This window comes from Siphateles boraxobius, unplaced genomic scaffold (genome assembly GCF_051911475.1).
Source record: "Siphateles boraxobius isolate OS27281-9 unplaced genomic scaffold, OSU_SipBor_1 25, whole genome shotgun sequence".
In the NCBI taxonomy this organism is placed as follows: domain Eukaryota; kingdom Metazoa; phylum Chordata; class Actinopteri; order Cypriniformes; family Leuciscidae; genus Siphateles; species Siphateles boraxobius.
The window spans coordinates 6,742,501-6,762,273 of NW_027508866.1; the positions used below are offsets into that span (position 1 = coordinate 6,742,501).

A 19,773-nucleotide genomic window follows, 5' to 3' on the forward strand; every position below is an offset into this window, starting at 1 on the left:
TTCTGAAGGATCATGTGACACTGAAGTAATGCCTGCTGAAAATGTAGCTTTGCTATCACAGGAATACATATTTTTTAAACTTATTAAAATAGAAAACAGTTAAATTAATTTGAGCTCTTATTGAATCTTATATTGATAAGAGCATGAGAGCATCAGAAAGATTTAAAAAATCCCAAATATTTGAACGGTAGTTTAGTATGACCCACAAATATGTTGCTTTAAAGCCACTGCACTAAAGGCAAAAAGTGAATTGAATCAATGAATTAAAACTGTATTCAATTAAATAAAAATATAATCTGTAAAAACTTGATTTATATTGATTTATATTAATTGATTTGTATTGTGGTTTCACAATAAATTGTGTTTATCTTTTACGTTCCTAAAGAACATAATTTGTCTTTTTTTTCACTCAAATTTTCTAATGACACCTCTTGCGGTCCTCAGGCCCCACGCTGAAAGCCACTTGCTGAAAAGTCATTTCGAGTGTGAACTCATTTTTTTATTTTTTTTATAGAAGTGGAGAAAGTTAATATATTTTGAAACATGTTTTTGAAAAGTTTCACTTTTCTTTATAATAACTTTCTGATGAAGTTCACAATAATACCAGGTGTATTTCTTAAAAAGAGTACATTTAGTCTTCAATGGTGGAGCATCTGTGCAAATTGAGACCAACCTTGTAAAGTGTTAAAAATAGCAAACAGGTACATGAAGGCCAGGTTAACAGGACCCCAGGCGAAGAAAGCGAAGCCCCAGGTGAGGCCCAGGAGCACGGTGAGTCCAGCAACACTGCGCAGCTCCTGCCAGCCGCTGCGATTCTGCACGTTGTGAGGGTTCTGCTTCTTAATGCGACACAGCTGGATCATCACCACGATAAACATGGTGAAGTTCAACAGGAAGACGAGACAGAAGTACGCCACCACAGCAACATAGAAGGCGATGTCGTTTTTTATCCAGCAACTGTAGGGAAAAACAAATTTTTATAATAACAGTGTGACAGAAAACTGTAAGGTTTAAGGTTTAACTCTAAAATAAATGTATTTATATGTATATGTGCAATCTGAAATTTTCTTCTAGAATGATAATTTTTATCAAGCTAGTACATTTTAAGTTCAGTAATTTCACTTAAATGACAATTAAAAGGTAATTTTTATTGTCATATAAGTGAAATTACTGAACTTGATTTTCTAGAAAATTACTGAACTAGAAAATTTCAGAAGGCACTTAGAGGCTTTTGCATCTGAACTCTTCATATACATACAATATATATACATATACACATACATATATATACATACACATACATCAACTTAGTCCTAAGAAATATAGGAATTGTTACTCACAAATCAGCTGTTGCTCCATCTACATACTTTCCATATTGGACAAGGCCATAGTTGTTTTTGTCAATGGCTATAACGATTATGACTACGATGAGAGGAATGCCTTTAAAGAAAAAATAATTATGATGTCATATGTCCTCAGACAGGCTAAATAATTTGAACAAAGCAGCCTTCAAAACTTGTGCAGATAAAATGCAAGTAACAGATCAGTCACGTACCCCATCCAACAAATCCGATTTTCACCATAAAGCGGGAGATGTAGGTGTTAAACACCTTCACGAGGGCCAGGTACATGTGGACGGCCTCCAGTGCCATCCAGGTAAAAGACACTAGGAGGAAATAGTGCAGGAAAAAACCAGTGGAGATGCAAAGGCCCACGGCATCTGGGTACAGGGCTAGCCAACCATCCAATAGGAACACCAGGTTGAGCAGCAGCAAGGCCAAACACAGCTGGATAAGGATCTTAGATGGGGTGTCTTTGCGCAGTTTACTGTAGAGAGATTAAAAAAATATGTTACCTTTTAAACATGCACTACCATTCATAAGTTACATAAGAGTCTAAATTAATAATTCAGCAAGCATGCATTAAAAAGTAATAGTAAAGACAAAAATGCTGTTCTTTTGAACTTTCTATTCATCAAAGAATTCTGAAAATAGAATAAAAGCAGAGTTGGTGAGACTTCTTACTACAATATTAAACAAGCTTAGTTAAATGGTTAAATGGTGTATGGTTAAAAGTTAAATGGTGACTCTCTATTGGTCAAAAGGATCCTTACCCAAAGGCCAGATAAGTGAGCAGGGTCATAGACAGGAAAATAGCCGAGATGCCACAGCCGATGCATGTGATGTATGTCAGGATGGTGAGATGCAATGGAGGGATGGGAGTCTTGGAAATGTCCTGTCAGGCAATATTTAACCAAATACAATTATGGCATTTCGCAAAGAATCGAAACGTCATGTTAAACAAGAATATGTCAAGGGATGTAAATTCTTAGTGCTGTTAACTCACTAGCAGAATACCGAAGCTGGTAAGGTGATTGCAGGCGCACTGCGTTTCTTCATCAGAAGAATTAAGCACACGACACCCAGAAGAATTCCAGCCGCCCGAGCTACCTGCAAACAGGTCACCAATGTTTAAAGGTGCAGTGTGTGATTTTTAGCGGCATCTAGTGGTGAGGTTATGAATTGCAACCAACAAAAGTTACGGTGGGCGACAGGAAAATATGTCATCGTCTGAGACAGCAGAGAGTAGCAGTTCAGCAATGAGGTTTCTTTACAAGTATAAATTAAGAAATTATGTTTACTTAATTATTCAGTAAAACTATGTTATTGCGAATATTATTGTTACTTGTTCATCATTGTGTCAGTGTTTTATTTGCTGAACTAAGCTTGCTTCCTTTCACGAAGAGCAACATAGTAACGAAATGCGTTTGTCCGTTTAGGGCCACTGTAGAAACATGTAAGGGATGTAAGGGAACCCGCAGTGTGTGTAGACAGAAACTGCTCATTCTAAGGTAATACAATATAACGGTTCATTAAGTAAGGTCTTTATACACCACTGAAAACTTGTTTTTCACGGTAGTGAGGAAACGCACTCTTTAGTGCTGTGTGTTCACTGTCAGCTACTGTAGAAACATGACGACACAATATGTCGACCTCCATAGAAGGGGGAGCCCGGGGTTATGGAGATATAAATGTCTCATTCTAAGGTAAAAATAACGGTTCATTATGCAAGGTCTTTATACACCACTGAAAACATAATTATGGATCTTATATTGCAGTTCTCTCAATAGATCCTCAGAAATATTACACAATGCACCTTTAAAACACACAAATCAAACTAAATTGAAAATCAGAAAATTGTCTATTCCGTAAAGAAGAGAACATTAAAACACAACTTTTACCATTAAAGGTAAAGTCCCAGAATACACAGGAAGCTTCATAGCCGGTCTGTGGAGGAAGAAAAAGAGAGTAAGACAAGAAAACAACATTGTATTGAAGTATAATTCGCTTATTAGCTGTGTCCCAATTCAGAAACTGCGTCCTTCGAAGGACGGCGGCTGCAAAGGCCACACCTTAAATGGGACGGACTAGCCTATGGAGGACTGTTCTTGTCCCCTAGCAACTTTGACAGCTGCCATTAAAAAAACTTATATTCAACTGTCTGAAAACAAAAAAAAGGGTTCACAACCTGTTTAAATATGTTCACCATGGTCCATTTATGTAAAGTATAAACTTTCTATTACATCGCATGTCAACATTTGAACACAGATTTAAAGTGTTTTTTTTAAACATTTATATTGTTATATTTTCTTACATTTAAAAAGTGTAATGCGGCATTTTATATAATTTAGTGTAATCTGGCGTGCAATGAATCTTGGGATAGATTCAAAGAAGGATGTATTTGTAGGCCACAACAAATACAGCCTTGGAAGGATGCAGCCACTAAATTGGGACGCAGCTATTGTGTGATATTAGTGTTATTTATTTTTACCGGAATGGGCTTTGTGTTTCGCAGGGTTATCAGCACGTCCTTCTGTAGATTAGAGATGCTCAGGTTAGCCACACTGCTACCCAAAATCCCGCTGTTTAGTTTACGTCCTCCCAGTGATTTGTCCTGTATTTGAGAGAAATTCAAAAAGAGTTCAGATTTTGATTCAGCTGAATTAAACTTAAGCTTCCTATGTAGCACAATAACTACAGCAATGCAAGCAGATTTTGTTCAGAAATGTGCTAGCAAGATAATGTCTAGACTTTGTCATCGATCATATCAGTTCACACCACACCATTCAGCTATTTCAAATATGAGGCAGTGATTTTAATAGAAAGCAAACTCATTTGAATCGAAAGCATTGCTCTGTATCAGAAGATGCCCCCAGACCTGGAAGAAGGTGCTCTTCTGGAAGAAGTTGAACTGGACTCTGGATGCGAGCTGCTGCTGTTCTACAGTGAGGTTCTGCGTGAGGGATGCTGGGAGGGTGACTGAACCCAGAGTAGTTGACCCAACCCTAAACACAACGTCTTCAATCTCCAGGCCAGGCTTACTTCGAATCTGTAATGCCAAACATAGCATAACCAAATCAGGTACTTTGGACTCATGAAAAAACAAAACATTTTATTCATCAACATTTATTGTCACTTCATTTGTGTAGTGTTGTATATACGGCCATGATATATATATTATAGAAAGTGATTATTGTCAAAAGTGCCTGTAATAAAAGCAGTTAATCTGGTAAAGTCAGAATCTAGTCAAATTTAATTTAATTTAATAGTAAATAAATAGTAAATAGTTGTGGAAGCTTGTTTCCACTACAAAATAAAACATTTTAGAAGATATTTGCGACTTTTTATCTTTAAACTTTAAAATAATAATATTTTTTATTTAAAGCAAATCAACCCAGAATTAGTATGGGGCCATCCCACATATAAATAAAAAAGATATTTTTATCTATCTGTATTTTTTCTTGTATTCTACAGCATTTATGAAAACAGCAACATATCCATTATCTAAAGTCTGTAAGATGAATCAGAATTAATGAAGGTCACCTGCAGGTTAGATGAGTCCATTAAGGAGAAAGACGTCTCCTGAAAGTTGGCACCGTCAACTTTCTTCACTGCCAGAGCCAGTGATTGTGAAAGTACCGACTGACTCGTCCCTGATACAACCAGTTTAAGACCCACTGTGTCCACAATCCCAATTGCCCTGTAGTAACCAGAGGCAAACAGCTTGAGTGTCAGTCAGACTATATTTAAGAGTGTATTCTATGTACAGCTTAACCAAAAATGAATAGTTTAGGTAAATATACTTTCTTGGTTGACATTATAAGACACTTTTATTGTTATATCAGAAGAAATGGGGCGCTGTGCACATGACACAGATCGTTTTGTAGAGGGCATCTCACCTCTTTGAGAAAGGAGTGATTACATCTACAGGAACATCAAGGAGGTTGTTGACAATATAGACGGAAGTGTTCGCCACAGCCAGGCTAACATTGGGCCCAGACAAAAGTGTCTCTAGCTGTGATAAGAGCTGATCCAGCTGAGTGGCGTTTAAAGATGAAGCATTTGCACTCAAATTCAACAGTCCATCAGCATCTAATGTCCCTGATGTGTTCGAGGATACAAAACCAAGAGAAGAGGGAGACAAAGAGAAAAATTTCAAGCCGATTTATGACAGTAACAAGGTGAATCTCTAGAGACCTGTCATTACTGTTTTGTCATTACTGTAATGCGAGAAAAACATTTTATTTGCTTATTAATCATTACAATGTGACAATTTCCATTTCTTCCATTTTCTTCATGAAACAATATTTAATACAATTTGTTTTTTTTACTCAATGTTCTATATTTAGACTGTGTATAAATAAATGCACACATATAGTACATATCCTACATTACCTGAGGTTGTTGTAGCGATGATGGATGTTGTGTGTGAGAGTGAGGGACTTGTAAAAGATGGAGGAGCTGTGGGGATGTCTAGGATTAAGGTTGTAGATGAATTACAGCTGCCATTTAGGGGAATGACTGCACTTCCATTGCCCTCTAAATAAGAAAGACTGTACGACGAATAATAAATAAAAAGCATTGTTAAAAACATTGCATGTTTTTAATCATTTTAAATTGTGCACAATGTAAACATTCACACATATATTACATCTATATGTGTTGGATGTAATGTATATTACTACTGTATATTATATGTATAAAACAAATATAATTTATATGACACATTATATGCAAAGACAAGCATTTAGATAGCTCTACTAACCAGTATCCGTTAAAATTTTCTCTGTTTGACTCCACGCAGAAGTCTTCAGAACTGAAATTTGTACTCAAAGATGGCTTCCATATGAGAGTTTGTTGTAGAGGATTCGTAAAGTCATAAGAGCAGATTGCTGAAAATCAACATAACCACATCATCAGATATATAGTTAGATATGCATCAGATATATAAGTATGTTTACAGAAGACACTTACCCACTCTGATCACAACTCCGCCAAAGATCACTGAGTCGTTATATGGTTCTGAGATGGCATTTAGAGCCATGTGAATATCACACAAGTCCATGGCTGTATCTAGTTTAACCATAATTATACAAATGTCTCTGGAAAAAAAGGAGTAGTACATGAACCACCCAGCAACTTGAAAACAAACTTTAATAGACCATCATGCTGCAATGAGACTCAACATACCTGAAACCATCAGTTTCCATCATGAAACCATCAGTCATGGAACCACAAATCACCTTTGAGTCCTACATGAATCAAAATTGCAAATAATTAGGAGATCTGAACCATCTAACACTGAAAAACATCTTACTTTTATTACTGCTATAAAGATATCTTACCTGAAGGTGACTTATGAAAGTTTGTGAAACATTGCAAACATATCTAAAATGGAGAAGAGAAAGAGGAGTGTTAAAGCACTATATTAAATAGATATTTTTATAGTTCCTGTAGTGCAAATGGTAGAGTATTGTGCTGTGCTGTGCTAAGGTTGTGGGTTCGATATTCATGGAACACACACACAGTGGTAAAATTAATGCATCGTAAATTACATCGGATTACATTATCAGGCAAATAAGTTACATTTTTATTTGAAAGGAAAAAGATACAGTAAGATTTGTCTAACTTACGACATGTTTTGGCATGCTGAGTTTTCCAAAAACTTTGGAATCTGTTGACAAATAACAAAAATAAATATATGGAGCAATAGTACTATGACAAATCATTACGAACTCATAGACTGATTAATTTCAGACATCTGAATTCAACACTACGTGTTACTTACTTTGAATGCAGAGTCCCCCTCCATTATATATTTCAAAGAAATGTTAGTGTAATAGTAAAAATCTAAAATAGAGGAAGAAGTGTAAGTATAACCTTTGACCTTAATATTTACATTCTACTACTTTCTACTACAGGCTTAGACTTAGACTTTCTACATAAACTTGTCTTACCTGAGCTATTGCAGTATGAAGAACAATTACACGTTCGCGGTGCTTTAGGGAAAAACAAAAGAAAACATAATATATAAATCATGACACACGACCGATCATAAATTTCTAATTGTCCATGAACAGAAATAATCAGAAATAAAGATCTTTAAGTAAATCTAAAGTACACAGAAGGTTTATGAAAGAGGATAAAGGAAGACTTACGTGGACAGTCCTGAGAAGGATCAGTATCCAATGGAAAAATCACATTTGTACTGTTTCCACTATGAAAATAAAATGAGACCGGATATAAAGAAAACTAAGCATGTAAAAATTACTGTTTGATAAAAAATGATATGTTGTACCCTATTCAAAAAGGAATAAGCAGGATACACATACCATCCTTTCCAGTTTGATTGCTTACCATGAGATGTTCAGTGACGCTTCTCTGCATTCCTCAAGAGTGATTGATTGATTGCATTTGTCGTATTGTCCAGCTGAGATCTGTGTAATGTCTTCTGCACACACACCTGCCCAAAAAACATATCCGTCTCACTCAAATATTCACATCTTTTAGATTATGCGATATTAAAACAGTACAATTTATTTATATTTTAGTACAAAACCGTATAATAGTGCACAACCTTTTCAAATCGAAACACTTTTTCCATTTCTATACTAAAAGAATCACACTATATCTGGTGGAAATTGCAGTCTATGTCAACATTTGAAAATATGGAACAACATAACGCTTTTATTCTATATAAAAACAATATAAAACAGTAAGCAAAAATTTGACATATAATAACCAAAATGATTAGCATTAGTATTATTAAAAGACAAGTAAAAGGAGGATTTTACTAACCCACTCTTTCTATTTGTCCCACCACACTGACATTGATGTTCGAGTTCATCACCGTCACAGCATTTCTAATGCAGCAAACATCATCAGTAAGAGCACTCAGCTCCAGAAGAATAAAGCACTGTGCAATCCTGTCAGAAAACACCAGGATGATGAATAGCTTATAGCTTGAAATCATTTCATCTATTGCTTGAATATGTTTGATACGGAGGAGAGAAGCATTTGGTACTGACTTTGTAATATTTTTTTGATCACATGTGAGCTCCATGGCCTAATATTGAAAAATAAAAGTAAATGCTGTGCATTCATATTATTTAAAATCTGATGAAATACCAAGCTATTTCACTTGGTATCACTTACCAAGGTACGTGCTGAGTCAGCAACACTTATAAACGCGCTGCGTTCGTTTACTGAACTGCAGAACAGACAGAAGGAGAAATTGTTATATTCATTGTTATACAACTTTTCAAAGCACAGGAAACCCTGCAGACAGTTGGTTCATCCTCTCTGTCCATGTGTGAATTGAGGTCAGGGAAAAAATGGTAACCGAAGGCTCTTTAAACAACCCCCGTTAAAAGAAGGAATAACTTTGTGACAGCCATTAATGCATGATGATTAAATACATAGTTGTTTTTTTTACATAGTTAAAGAAAGTAAACAAATTAAATAAGCATTCATGCACTAACATATCCTTGAGGCAGAGCATTTAGGTTCATAAGATCACTACATTGTGCTGTACCTTATGCTAGTATTTGTGTAAAGCACAGTTGTTGAATTTGTGTCGATCAAGCTGAGATGTGACATTGAAGGAGTTTCAGAATCAGCAGAAGTGTGAAAACATGCATCTAGTTTGGGTCCGAAAAGCTCCTTAAGCTGAAAAACACATTGCAGATGACTGAGTTAAATTACTGCTTTTCAAAGAATGACAGAAAACTGTAAAATCATTTACATATTTTCCTATAGAAACTATAATTGCTTTATATATCTCCAACCGTTAACTCTCATTATTAACAGTATGAAACTAAATTAAATTTTAAAAATGCAATATAGAGTTATTGTAAAATTTGACATTTTAATATGTTTTAATATATGTTTAATATGATTAACAGTTATAATAAATATCAATGATAATGGAAATAACCAATGCACCCACCCACCCCCCGGTTTCACAGACAAGGCTTAACCCAGCAAGCAATTTTGCGTTTAAAAGACGTCTAATAGCCGTCCAAACACAGCCCAGACGTCTAGACTAAAACAAGGCAAAATTTGGGCTGTCAGTGAAAATTTTATAGACTTCTAACCATAGCCCAAGAAAAGACAGGGAACTACACTGCGACCAAAATGGTCGCATATGCGACCTTTTGAAATGCCATTGCGACCCTAATTTTTAATGGGTCGCAAATGTATCACCGTCTGATTATTTTTGTACCTACCTAATGTTTTAGGCAATATGCTATGATTTACTATGAGCATTTATTAAAACAGAAATGTGTATTTTAAGAATACGTTTTATAACGCGCTCTGAGCATTCAACACATCAAGTTGGCTTCGCGGATTCGCGCTTGTTTAACTGAGAGAACGAGCAGAGAGAGTGAAAGCCCCAGTCGCGCGCGCGCTCTCTCTCCCTCCCTCGCTCATAATAATGAATTGAGTTGACTGAATATCTTTGAGAATACACGATGGTAAAAGGTCGGAAGACCGAAGTTTTTTTTTTTTCTGAACTACCACTGGTTGTGAATTGTGCTAAAATAACGTTGCCTCATCTTCTCTGAAAAGCTTTCCACACATTCAGATGGCATAAACCACTCTTTCAATAAACAAAACAAAAAATCTATCTGGTGATGAAATGTTTTCTGTGTTGAGACAAATCTTGTGCGATGTCCTAAACTGCCTGGATAATCACACAACGTGTGCCGTGGTCCGTTAATGACCGATTCGCGAACTGACTCCTTTGAACCGATTCACTTTAATGAATGGTTAAAATAACAACTGATCTGTCCAACACTGAACTCAAGAGTCATTCTAGAATGATTCATTCTTTCCAAGTAGAGCTATTCAAGTCATCTGGTGAAATTGTTTTTATATCGCAATATATATCGCAGAAAAATCAAATATCGCAATGTCATTTTTTTTTACCAATATCGTGCAGCCCTACTGTAAATTCTGTGGGCCTTCAATTGCAGGACTGTCCAAATTTGTAACTGCGTCAAAACAATTCAAACACGAATCATTGAAGCTTCACAATGACATATTATATTTATTTTACTTTTCCTTAAGAGTTCAGAAGTCTGCCCATCTGTGCCAACCATAGCATGGTGAAATCCAAAAGAAATTAATTTAGCACTTTATTGTGTAGGCTACTGTATTTTCTATTGCAGTAAATCTATCCCAACCATTTTTAAAGAAAACAAGAAGGCATGTGTTTTAAAAGATGGAGAGTAAAATAAAAAGCATATCTGTATGCAATACAGTTTCACTATTGGTCATTATTATCCAGAGCGGCTTACTATATAAATAATTTGTGCGACCAAATCATGTTTTGCGCTAGTAACTGAAAAAGTTAGTAGCGCAAGTGCCACCAGTGGAATATGTTAGTGTAGTTCCCTGAAAGACTAGTCATCAATTAGATAACATGTCAAATAAATGAAACCAAACACCTTGTAATCACTGTTGACTTGCTTATATGATGGAATATCAAACATCTCGCAAATTATTTTTGCAAAAACGACATGTACCTAAATTAAAGGTTATTTTGGCTATAGAAGTGGGTTACTCATAGTCAGACTATATCGGGTCTATAGTTATCCTAGACCTGCTCGCTGGTAGCTTAGTCTCAGACAAAAATGCATGTTTGAGGTGTTTTAACTGAAAGCAACTTGAATTATCTTAAAATATGTCAGTGCCATTGTTTTGTCTCAAGAAGCACACCATAATGTGTTTTTTGTGGTGTTTTTTTTACCTATGGGATGTTTATAAAAGCTACTTAAATATTGTAATTGAACTTAGCCCTCATCGTGGCTTAATCTAAGCCCTGTTTGTGAAACCAGGCCAAAATAAATAAAATCAGTAAAATCAGTATCATTCCTGAACTTACTTGAGTTGTGACATTTTGTTCACTTTGGGGTGTTCCCATTACCTCTACAGATGTAGTAATCCAGTAAAATGCTAACAAAGACCAAAAGAGTCAGTTATGCATTGTATTCCTTCCATTTAACAGGAAAATGTGCCATTATGTTTGTTGAAATTGTAATATTTACCATCACATCTTTTAGAAATGTTACAAGGTGTGGGTGCTGTAACAAAACAAGAATATATTGGATAGTTAATATTAGATAAAGGGGGATAAAATAAGATAAAGTGCACACAGAGATAAATCTTTACATTATGTCTTACCGGTCGTTGTAAATGTTTGGTTAATGGTTGTCATCAGTGGTGTTGTATCATTTGTATAGGCAGAGGATGATGGTTCTGGCTTAAAAATGATATTGGCAATGAGCCTATTAATATGGTGCCTGATAACATACAGTAGAAATGGAGCGTTTGTGCTAATAATGGTCTAATTGTTGTACTTACTGTTGCTGTGAATGTTGTGGAGTTTGTGGTTGATTCAGAAAAAGTTGTGTTTTCAGTGGATGTAGAGTTTGTGGTTGATTCAGAAAAAGTTGTGTTTTCAGTGGATGTAGAGTTTGTGGTTGATTCAGAAAAAGTTGTGTTTTCAGTGGATGTGGAGTTTGTGGTTGATTCAGAAAAAGTTGTGTTTTCAGTGGATGTGGAGTTTGTGGTTGATTCAGAAAAAGTTGTGTTTTCAGTGGATGTGGAGTTTGTGGTTGATTCAGAAGAGGTTGTGTTTTCAGTGGATGTGGATGGTGTGTTTTCTGTAGTTAGATTATCAGTGCTGTGTAATTCCGTCGTAAGTGTTGTTGCTGTGATTGTTGTGCTTATGTTAGAAGATGTGGTTGAGGTTTCCGGCATTGTTGTTGTATTTGGCACGGTAAGAGAGCTTGTCGTCGATGGCACTGTCAATGAGGAAATAGGACTTGTAATGTTATCTGTGGTTCCTCCAGTCACTGTTGTCAAATTTGTGACTGAAGATCCTACAAATGTTGAGACGACTAGAGACCCAGTTGTTGTTGCAGTTATGTTTGATGTTACTGTAGGGAAAAAAATACAGAAAAGATTAATCACATTAAGTGTATCGTTATAACATGCATCATGTTAAAATATTCTAATTTAACTTGATAGATAGATAGATAGATAGATAGATAGATAGATAGATAGTAGATAGATAGATAGATAGATAGATAGATAGTAGATAGATAGATAGATAGATAGATAGATAGATAGATAGATAGATAGATAGATAGATAGATAGATAGATAGATAGATAGATAGATAGATAGATAGATAGTAGATAGATAGATAGATAGATAGATAGATAGATAGATAGATAGATAGATAGATAGATAGATAGATAGATAGATAGATAGATAGATAGATAGATAGTAGATAGATAGATAGATAGTAGATAGATAGATAGATAGATAGATAGATAGATAGATAGATAGATAGATAGATAGTAGATAGATAGATAGATAGATAGTTGATTGATAGATAGATAGATAGATAGATAGATAGATAGATAGATAGATAGATAGATAGATAGATAGATAGATAGATAGATAGATTTTTTTTAATGAAGGGCTACTCTTTATCTGTCTATATCTCTTTCTTTTTGTCTGCTCATAAGCTGATTCATAAGTATACGTTGAAATTGGCTTTTGTTTTCTGCTAGACTAAAACATGTCCATCAGGTTGACTGAGCTGTATTTGTATGGTTGGTTCAGTAACACTATTGTGTTTAAAAGTGATCACAGCCCATATTTTAAGTGACTCAGATACACTCCCATTACAGGAACAGAGAACAATATAGAGATATTTCTCTTTACACTAATAGAGACACGCAAACAAATACACACAAACTGCTGCTTATACAATATATACAGCCTAAATACATTGGCTGTGGCAAATATGTTAATATACAGTGGGGTAATTATGTAGTTTTTCTTGGTCACTAATCTGATTTGTGACAGTGATCATGTGAACAAATTTTGTCATATTTCTTCCACTGAGACACAATATCATGCAGGATCACATGATCATCAGGTTTTACACAAACACTGTCATATAACTAATAATACATGCCTACAAAATTAGATAACTGCAACAAGTATTTTCACTAGCAGTCTTTTGGATCCCATATGTCCAGGATATGAAGACCTCTGGATCTCCATTAGAAGTCACACAAGCCCTTGTTTAATGTTACCACATTGCGCAAATAGACGTTTTACTTTCATCATCTATCTTTGTTCTATAAACTCAAATGTGGGGTAGTATTGTGGCATATTGGTGAGCAAACAGGAGGGCAATCCCTGAAATGAAGTAGAGCTGTATAATGATCACAGGTGTATCTTATACAAGCACCAGACTTTACCTGGATGGAGCAGCAGGAGCAGGAGCAGGACCAGGAAGAACACATAATCCAGATGACTCCATCTCCTCAATCGTTTACTCGCCATCCCTCTGAAATATACAGAAAGAAAACTCACTTAGCATCAGATGCAAAGAAACTACTCAAAAGAAACTAGTAATGCAATTTCCAAAATAAAGCTGTAGTAAATATCACACTTTCAATTTTACGTTTATTTTGTAAAGCCGTAAGGCTAAACCAACTGAATTTTTACAAACATTTGCTTAACCTTTTCCAAGTTTGCCAAGAGCTTTCAAAGTTAAATCAATAGTGGGAGTACAGTTAAATACAACTGACCAGATCTAATGTACAGTACAGAAAAGTGAATGTTATCAGTGATTAGGCATTGGGAGGAAATAATTGATGAATATTGATGAATAGCTAAACTAATAACTTTTTTTTCTTTTCTGGCGCAGTGTTTAAAATCTCACTGTAATAAGTTCTAAATAATGCTAAATATTTTTTTTAAATTCCTAATTTGAATGTATATCATTCTTAAATGAAAGAAAATGTATTACACGTCTTTATATTTTCAAATATTTTAAATAATTTATTGAAAATGATTAGTACTCTGTCATTACATATAAATTAATGTTATGCTGTTGTTTTTAATATTGATTATTTTGATTATGAAACTACCTAATTTAACTTCTTATCAACAATGATATACAATATACAACAATAATATAAAATGTATTTATAAAACAATATATTTATAATTAATAACAAAATCACAAATATACTACCGACACCTTTAATTAACAATAAAAAATAGTAAACTCATGTAAATAACATGCAACAGTCAATAAAACATTACCAAACCAACATATAAAAAATAAACTTTGTAGTCAGAACCTTTTTTTTAGCACATGACTACATTTTAATCATAAAATGAAGACAAAATATTTTATTTATTCATTCACAATTCAAATTTATTCATCACATACCTTGCGGACAGTTTTGTAGACGACCCGCTGCGCTTCACATCATGATCTCCACAGACGCACCAAACCATGGATATTCTTCACTCACAGAAATGTTTCTCTGTTGACAACCTGACAGCCTGTTTTCCCACAGAATATCTGGAATAAGTCTGCTCAAATGTGTCCTTCCAGACTTCAGAAAAATGTAAAACAGACAAAAGCCTCTTAGTAACTAAAAACACGGTCAGGTTCGGCTGTCTTGTGAAGTGTATCAGTGAACACTAAGTTATGTGCACCACCCACCTGAACTACAACTTCAACACACACCCTGACTTCAAAGCACAGGTAGTGCACTTCCGTCTAGCAAAGCTACATATTAACTGTATTTAAAAGGTATATATATATATATATATATATATATATATATATATATATACACACACATTTATTTAATGCATATTTTAAGCATAATGGCTTTATTTTGGAGTCAATTATTGGTTATTCATAATGACTTAGTCATGAACCCTATTTTAAGAGACAATGTTTTTTTTTCAGAATGCTAAAAAAAAAGTATATATTTTTAAATGGTTATTTTTTTGATACTGTGGTTTGATTTATCTGTTGTAAATCAACACCATTGACTAACAGGTATGGCAGCTTTTATATCAGTGGAATAACCACTATGGGTTTTACGTCAGTTTAAGTTGTCCCACCCATACTTGCATCATAGTTGTGACTTGGTAAAACTGTCTTTTGTTAAACACGGAGTAGGTGGGGTTTGCATCTGGCCTCACCTTTCTCATGTTTTGTTTTCAGCTGTTTACCTGTTAATTTGTCTCCACGATGAGAGCAAAATTGAATCTGTGTAGGTTTAAACCTGTTTTATATCTATTTCTTTTGTAACAATCTTTCAGTAATTTCTCTCTATTGTTATTCTCCCCTTCTTGTCCAAACTCCAAATCCACATTTGACACACCGTGTATGGTACCTTCTCGCTTATTATACAGTGATAAAAATTTGTGACGAAATGGAACATTACGCAATGCCACAATATTAGATTTAAGTAGCAGGAAGTCCATATTAGAGAAGCAATATGATATTAAAGGCTCAATTGAATTCAAGAATCATTAGTCAACACATTAATTTGTTCCCCACCCAGCATATTTACTGTAAATATGAGTAATTAATCTACATACTATTTTATTGATATGCAAATAACTTTTCTAATCTGTGTGAAAATAAACAATATTGATTACCACTGATTCATAATTTGACCTAATTTGAGCTTGTAATCAGCACACACACAAGCACAAATGTGATAAAGTGTTCATACAGCCCAATATAAGTCTGCATTCTGTATTATACCCTTGCATAATTGTATTTTTGTGCGCATGTTTTTTTATATATTCTCTCTCTCTCTATATATATATATATATATATATATATATGTGTGTGTGTGTGTGTGTGTATATGTATATACTATTAGAAGTGGCCACTGAAAATATTACCTTTTTGAAATTTTACTCACAGTTATTAAAGTGGCTCTGATTTAATCTAAGCAATATGTGCATGACACAAATAAGGCTGAAAAATAGTAGGCACGAAACTGCGCAAAATCTGCGCATTTTGATCCCCTTGATTAACCATTCCTCTAACGCGGAAGTTGCGGTTCGAGAGCTGCACAAACACGAAACGGGTCCGCTCTACGTAAATAATTATTCTTTAAGAGTGTATTGTAAATTGTGCACATTCTGCCACCTGAAAATGCTTAACACTTTGAAAAACTGGAAGCAGACGTTAGCGGGTTTTGCACCGGATTCAGAGTTAACATGTGGGATAGTATTTGTGATTGTGCTGTCATGTGTTTTTAGCTTCATACCACATTACTTTGATCTTTCGGAGCACTTTTTCACTCTGGAGTCCAATGCTATCATCAGCGGCCATGGTAAGACTTGTTTACCATTTATACTTACAAGTACTATAAGTTACTTACAATTCATGTCTATAATGTATGTTAATCACGTTATGTTTGGCAGGTGTAACGTTACCTTAAACACCTCAAAATGAGAGTTTTGTGGTTTTTCGTCCATGTCTGCTACCTCTGGTCCCAAGTATTTGCTAGTGTACTTCTGAATCTAAACGTTGACAAAATTCCCTTTTAGTACATTTAAAATATAGTCTTTCTTCAGGGAAACTGACCATAAATATTGTTGACAGATTTTTGTTCAATAAAAAGTGTTTGAATGAGAATGGCCTGCCCACTAATACCACTAACAAGTGACTAGCAAGTAGCATGTTCTATGACTGAAACTTATTATTGTTTATTATAAACCTAAACAAAGGAAGACGAGTCCTTTAGTTATGCCCCGCCCCCTCTCACGTATGTTAGCCAATCAGGAAATCTGCATTGGGTCTCGGGCAGCCTCGACAAATGGCGTGAATTTGGGGGTGGGGCTAGCTGAATGATGGGGAGTGCTTGCTGCATAAATCCTTTACAGCAATTTTTAAACTGTTGAAAGAGATTCAGATTATTATTTAAACAAAGCAATTATTAACAAACAAAGCAACTGCTGTGTTTTACATTCTGCAACATTCTGGTTCCAGAAGTAAAAATCCTGTTAATTTTCCATAAGAGATTATATTTTTTTAATGATAACTCATAAACCATTAAAGACAGGGCTACTGTGAGCTACAAGGTTGTTAATTGATGGGATATTCTTTTTTTCAGACTGCATTATTTAAAATAATCACATTTATGCAATAATCAACCACAATAATCACATGGAGCTTCAGAAACTGTTTTTATGTAACTGTGTAAATCCATTTAGTGCATTAGGTAGCACCATATATATATATGCATATATATATATAATAAAAATATGTAATATTTGTTCATTTTATATATATATATAAAATATTTGTTCTTTTTTTGTGAACCTACCTTGTTTTGCTTAATTTTTCTCCCCTTTCTTCACAGTCTACAAACTCTTCACCTATTTCCTATACCACAAGAATATGATACATTTTTTCCTGGGTGCCATCCTGATGGTGTTTCCCTGCAGTGGGCTGGAAAGAGGAATTGGAACTGTCAGATTCCTGTACCGGTCACTGCTGCTGTCGTCCATCAGTGGACTCTTACATGTATTGCTGGAGTCACTGCTGTTCTCCCCGTCCAGTAGGAGCTCAGTGAACGGGTTTACTCCATTAGCTCTCTCTGTCCTGGGAATGATAACCATCAGTTCCTCCATGCAGAGGGCATATATTATGGGCGTCAGTGTGCCTACTGCATCTCTACCCTGGATAATTCTAATAATTATAACTCTGTTCTTTCCAAAAACTGCCTTTATTTGTAACGTCCTGGCCATCATCACGGGAATTTTATGTATCCTTAATTCTTAAATGCATGTAATACTTAAGACTTTTTGTTTCAAACTTTCTAGTCTATTCCTTAACTTAGTACTTTCAGATGGAATGGGATGGTTTTCATTGTTGGAGATGTCAGAATCTAGAGCTTCCGTCTTGGATAAGAAGTTCCCTTTTCGTTTGCTAAAGCAGATACCTGGTGTCCAGTTCATCCCTGCATCGGCCGAAGAACGCAAAAAGCCACTTGACTTCACGTGAGTGATCAATGAAACTTAATAAAATAAACACAGGACATGGGTCTTAAAAGTTGTAGTACTTAAGTCCCTTCTAGTCATTAAAAAGTCTTAAATTCAGTTTTAGCAAATATAATGTCATTAAAAAGTCTTAAATATCTTAAAAGGTATAACAAAACTCTTTATGTTCATTTTAAAAAGACGGAAATTTGTGGATGGAAAAAACAGAATCACAAAACATCCTGATGTGATAATTAAATTTTAATGAAGAGCGCTGCATGTTTCAGAGTCAAAACGCAGTAAAAAATGTGCCACTGTTGAATGTTCTACAGGCTTGTGGTTTCAGAACAGTTCACAAACAATTAATTTATAACAAATGATTGCATATTGTTGATGAATTATGACATTATGACATGCATATTTTATCTTCCTCATCTTTTGGAACAAGCAACTGGAAGTAGTGAAGCGGTGTATTTCGGGCTTGTTTGAAATTAAAAATCCCATATTATGCATAAAATCTTTTATTATTATTATTATTGGTATCTTTTTAGTATTATGTCCTTGTTGAATGTGCCATTATTTTGAGATTGTATGGGTTTATTTTGTATGGACATACAGAACATTCATTTTATCAGTGCAGGTTTTAAGAAAAGGTCTTACATTTGATTTTAAAACGCTGCAGATACCCTGGTACATAGGTGACTTTGCTTATTTATAATTTTTGTAATTCCAGAGACGTTCCACCAGGGTCATACCCAGTCCAGGCGTACGCCCCAGTAAATGGTCCAGCTACAGGAAGCCTGCCCAACACATTCGATGGTTGGCCCGTCTCACTTTACCCTCAACAGCAGTTCACATTGCCTTCCCCTCACACTGGACACAATCACGGACATGGTCACAGTCATGAACATCACCATGGGCACAGCCATCACACCGGCAGCCCGTGGATGCCAGTGTCCCCATACGCTCAGCATCAGTTTAAGCCTCCGTTTAACATAGCAGAGCAGTGTTTCAGTGAACTACCTCAGCCAGCAGTGCCGTTCACACCTCAGATCTCGCAGTCGGAGTCCGGAGTGCCTGGATTTCACACAAATCCTCCTGGAACGTCTGTGTCATTCTCATCCTAGGGTTTAAAAGCCTTTACCTGCAGTTTTTTTTGTTGTTGTTTGTTTTCTTCTTTAAATATCTCATGTCTTGTTCCCTGAACAAAGATGCCTCCATCTTTAATACCTAGGTGATGTTTAAAGGATAATTCCGGTATTTAGCACTTTGAGTCTGTTTTCTAGTTTGTTTTGGATGAACTAGAGTGGTGGACACAGAAATTTTGACGATGGGTCCTGTCTCGACTGTTTGACTCTTTTAGAATCGCCTTTGACCGCTTCAGAGTGGCTGTCTACCGGCATGCATAAACATGTCTTTAAAACAACCCTTAACGTTCGTTTTCAAAACTGTGCAACTCACCGAGTGGCGAGTTGCTTTAACTTTATTTTGTACAGTTGCCGTTTTGATACAGAACATTTTTTATCTTTTTGTACCTTAAAGAATTAAATGAGTAAAACCTTTATTTATATATATATATAGAATGTATTCAT

General features: G+C 35.1%; 2 protein-coding genes across 4 annotated transcripts in view; one reads left to right on the plus strand and one right to left on the minus strand.

The window, feature by feature from the left end:
* LOC143749763 (uncharacterized) overlaps nucleotides 1–14,879 on the minus strand; it is a 20,752-nt gene extending 5,873 nt beyond the window's left edge. For all 3 annotated transcript variants that reach the window (XM_077242267.1, XM_077242266.1, XM_077242265.1), the window contains exons 1-30: nucleotides 14,610–14,879; nucleotides 13,627–13,715; nucleotides 11,709–12,286; nucleotides 11,529–11,607; nucleotides 11,393–11,428; nucleotides 11,230–11,300; nucleotides 8,875–9,008; nucleotides 8,496–8,550; nucleotides 8,369–8,406; nucleotides 8,139–8,266; nucleotides 7,698–7,803; nucleotides 7,499–7,557; nucleotides 7,298–7,339; nucleotides 7,129–7,190; nucleotides 6,974–7,014; nucleotides 6,686–6,728; nucleotides 6,531–6,592; nucleotides 6,315–6,442; nucleotides 6,106–6,232; nucleotides 5,736–5,893; nucleotides 5,240–5,441; nucleotides 4,884–5,040; nucleotides 4,219–4,389; nucleotides 3,832–3,954; nucleotides 3,242–3,287; nucleotides 2,347–2,450; nucleotides 2,114–2,235; nucleotides 1,556–1,827; nucleotides 1,341–1,440; nucleotides 674–957 (exon numbers count right to left, since the gene is read on the minus strand). In XM_077242267.1, coding sequence (XP_077098382.1) covers nucleotides 674–957; nucleotides 1,341–1,440; nucleotides 1,556–1,827; nucleotides 2,114–2,235; nucleotides 2,347–2,450; nucleotides 3,242–3,287; nucleotides 3,832–3,954; nucleotides 4,219–4,389; nucleotides 4,884–5,040; nucleotides 5,240–5,441; nucleotides 5,736–5,893; nucleotides 6,106–6,232; nucleotides 6,315–6,442; nucleotides 6,531–6,592; nucleotides 6,686–6,728; nucleotides 6,974–7,014; nucleotides 7,129–7,190; nucleotides 7,298–7,339; nucleotides 7,499–7,557; nucleotides 7,698–7,803; nucleotides 8,139–8,266; nucleotides 8,369–8,406; nucleotides 8,496–8,550; nucleotides 8,875–9,008; nucleotides 11,230–11,300; nucleotides 11,393–11,428; nucleotides 11,529–11,607; nucleotides 11,709–12,286; nucleotides 13,627–13,715; nucleotides 14,610–14,677 — 3,685 coding nt within the window. In that variant the 5' untranslated portion in view covers nucleotides 14,678–14,879. The remainder of the gene's footprint in view (nucleotides 1–673; nucleotides 958–1,340; nucleotides 1,441–1,555; nucleotides 1,828–2,113; nucleotides 2,236–2,346; nucleotides 2,451–3,241; nucleotides 3,288–3,831; nucleotides 3,955–4,218; nucleotides 4,390–4,883; nucleotides 5,041–5,239; nucleotides 5,442–5,735; nucleotides 5,894–6,105; nucleotides 6,233–6,314; nucleotides 6,443–6,530; nucleotides 6,593–6,685; nucleotides 6,729–6,973; nucleotides 7,015–7,128; nucleotides 7,191–7,297; nucleotides 7,340–7,498; nucleotides 7,558–7,697; nucleotides 7,804–8,138; nucleotides 8,267–8,368; nucleotides 8,407–8,495; nucleotides 8,551–8,874; nucleotides 9,009–11,229; nucleotides 11,301–11,392; nucleotides 11,429–11,528; nucleotides 11,608–11,708; nucleotides 12,287–13,626; nucleotides 13,716–14,609) is intronic.
* Nucleotides 14,880–16,234: 1,355 nt separating this feature from the next.
* rhbdd2 (rhomboid domain containing 2) lies at nucleotides 16,235–19,751 on the plus strand. The gene is made up of 4 exons (XM_077242293.1): nucleotides 16,235–16,530; nucleotides 17,563–17,967; nucleotides 18,052–18,202; nucleotides 18,915–19,751. Exons 1-4 carry the CDS (start codon nucleotides 16,350–16,352, stop codon nucleotides 19,306–19,308), a joined length of 1,131 nt encoding a protein of 376 aa, XP_077098408.1. The 5' UTR covers nucleotides 16,235–16,349; the 3' UTR covers nucleotides 19,309–19,751.
* The last annotated feature ends 22 nt before the right edge of the window (nucleotides 19,752–19,773 follow it).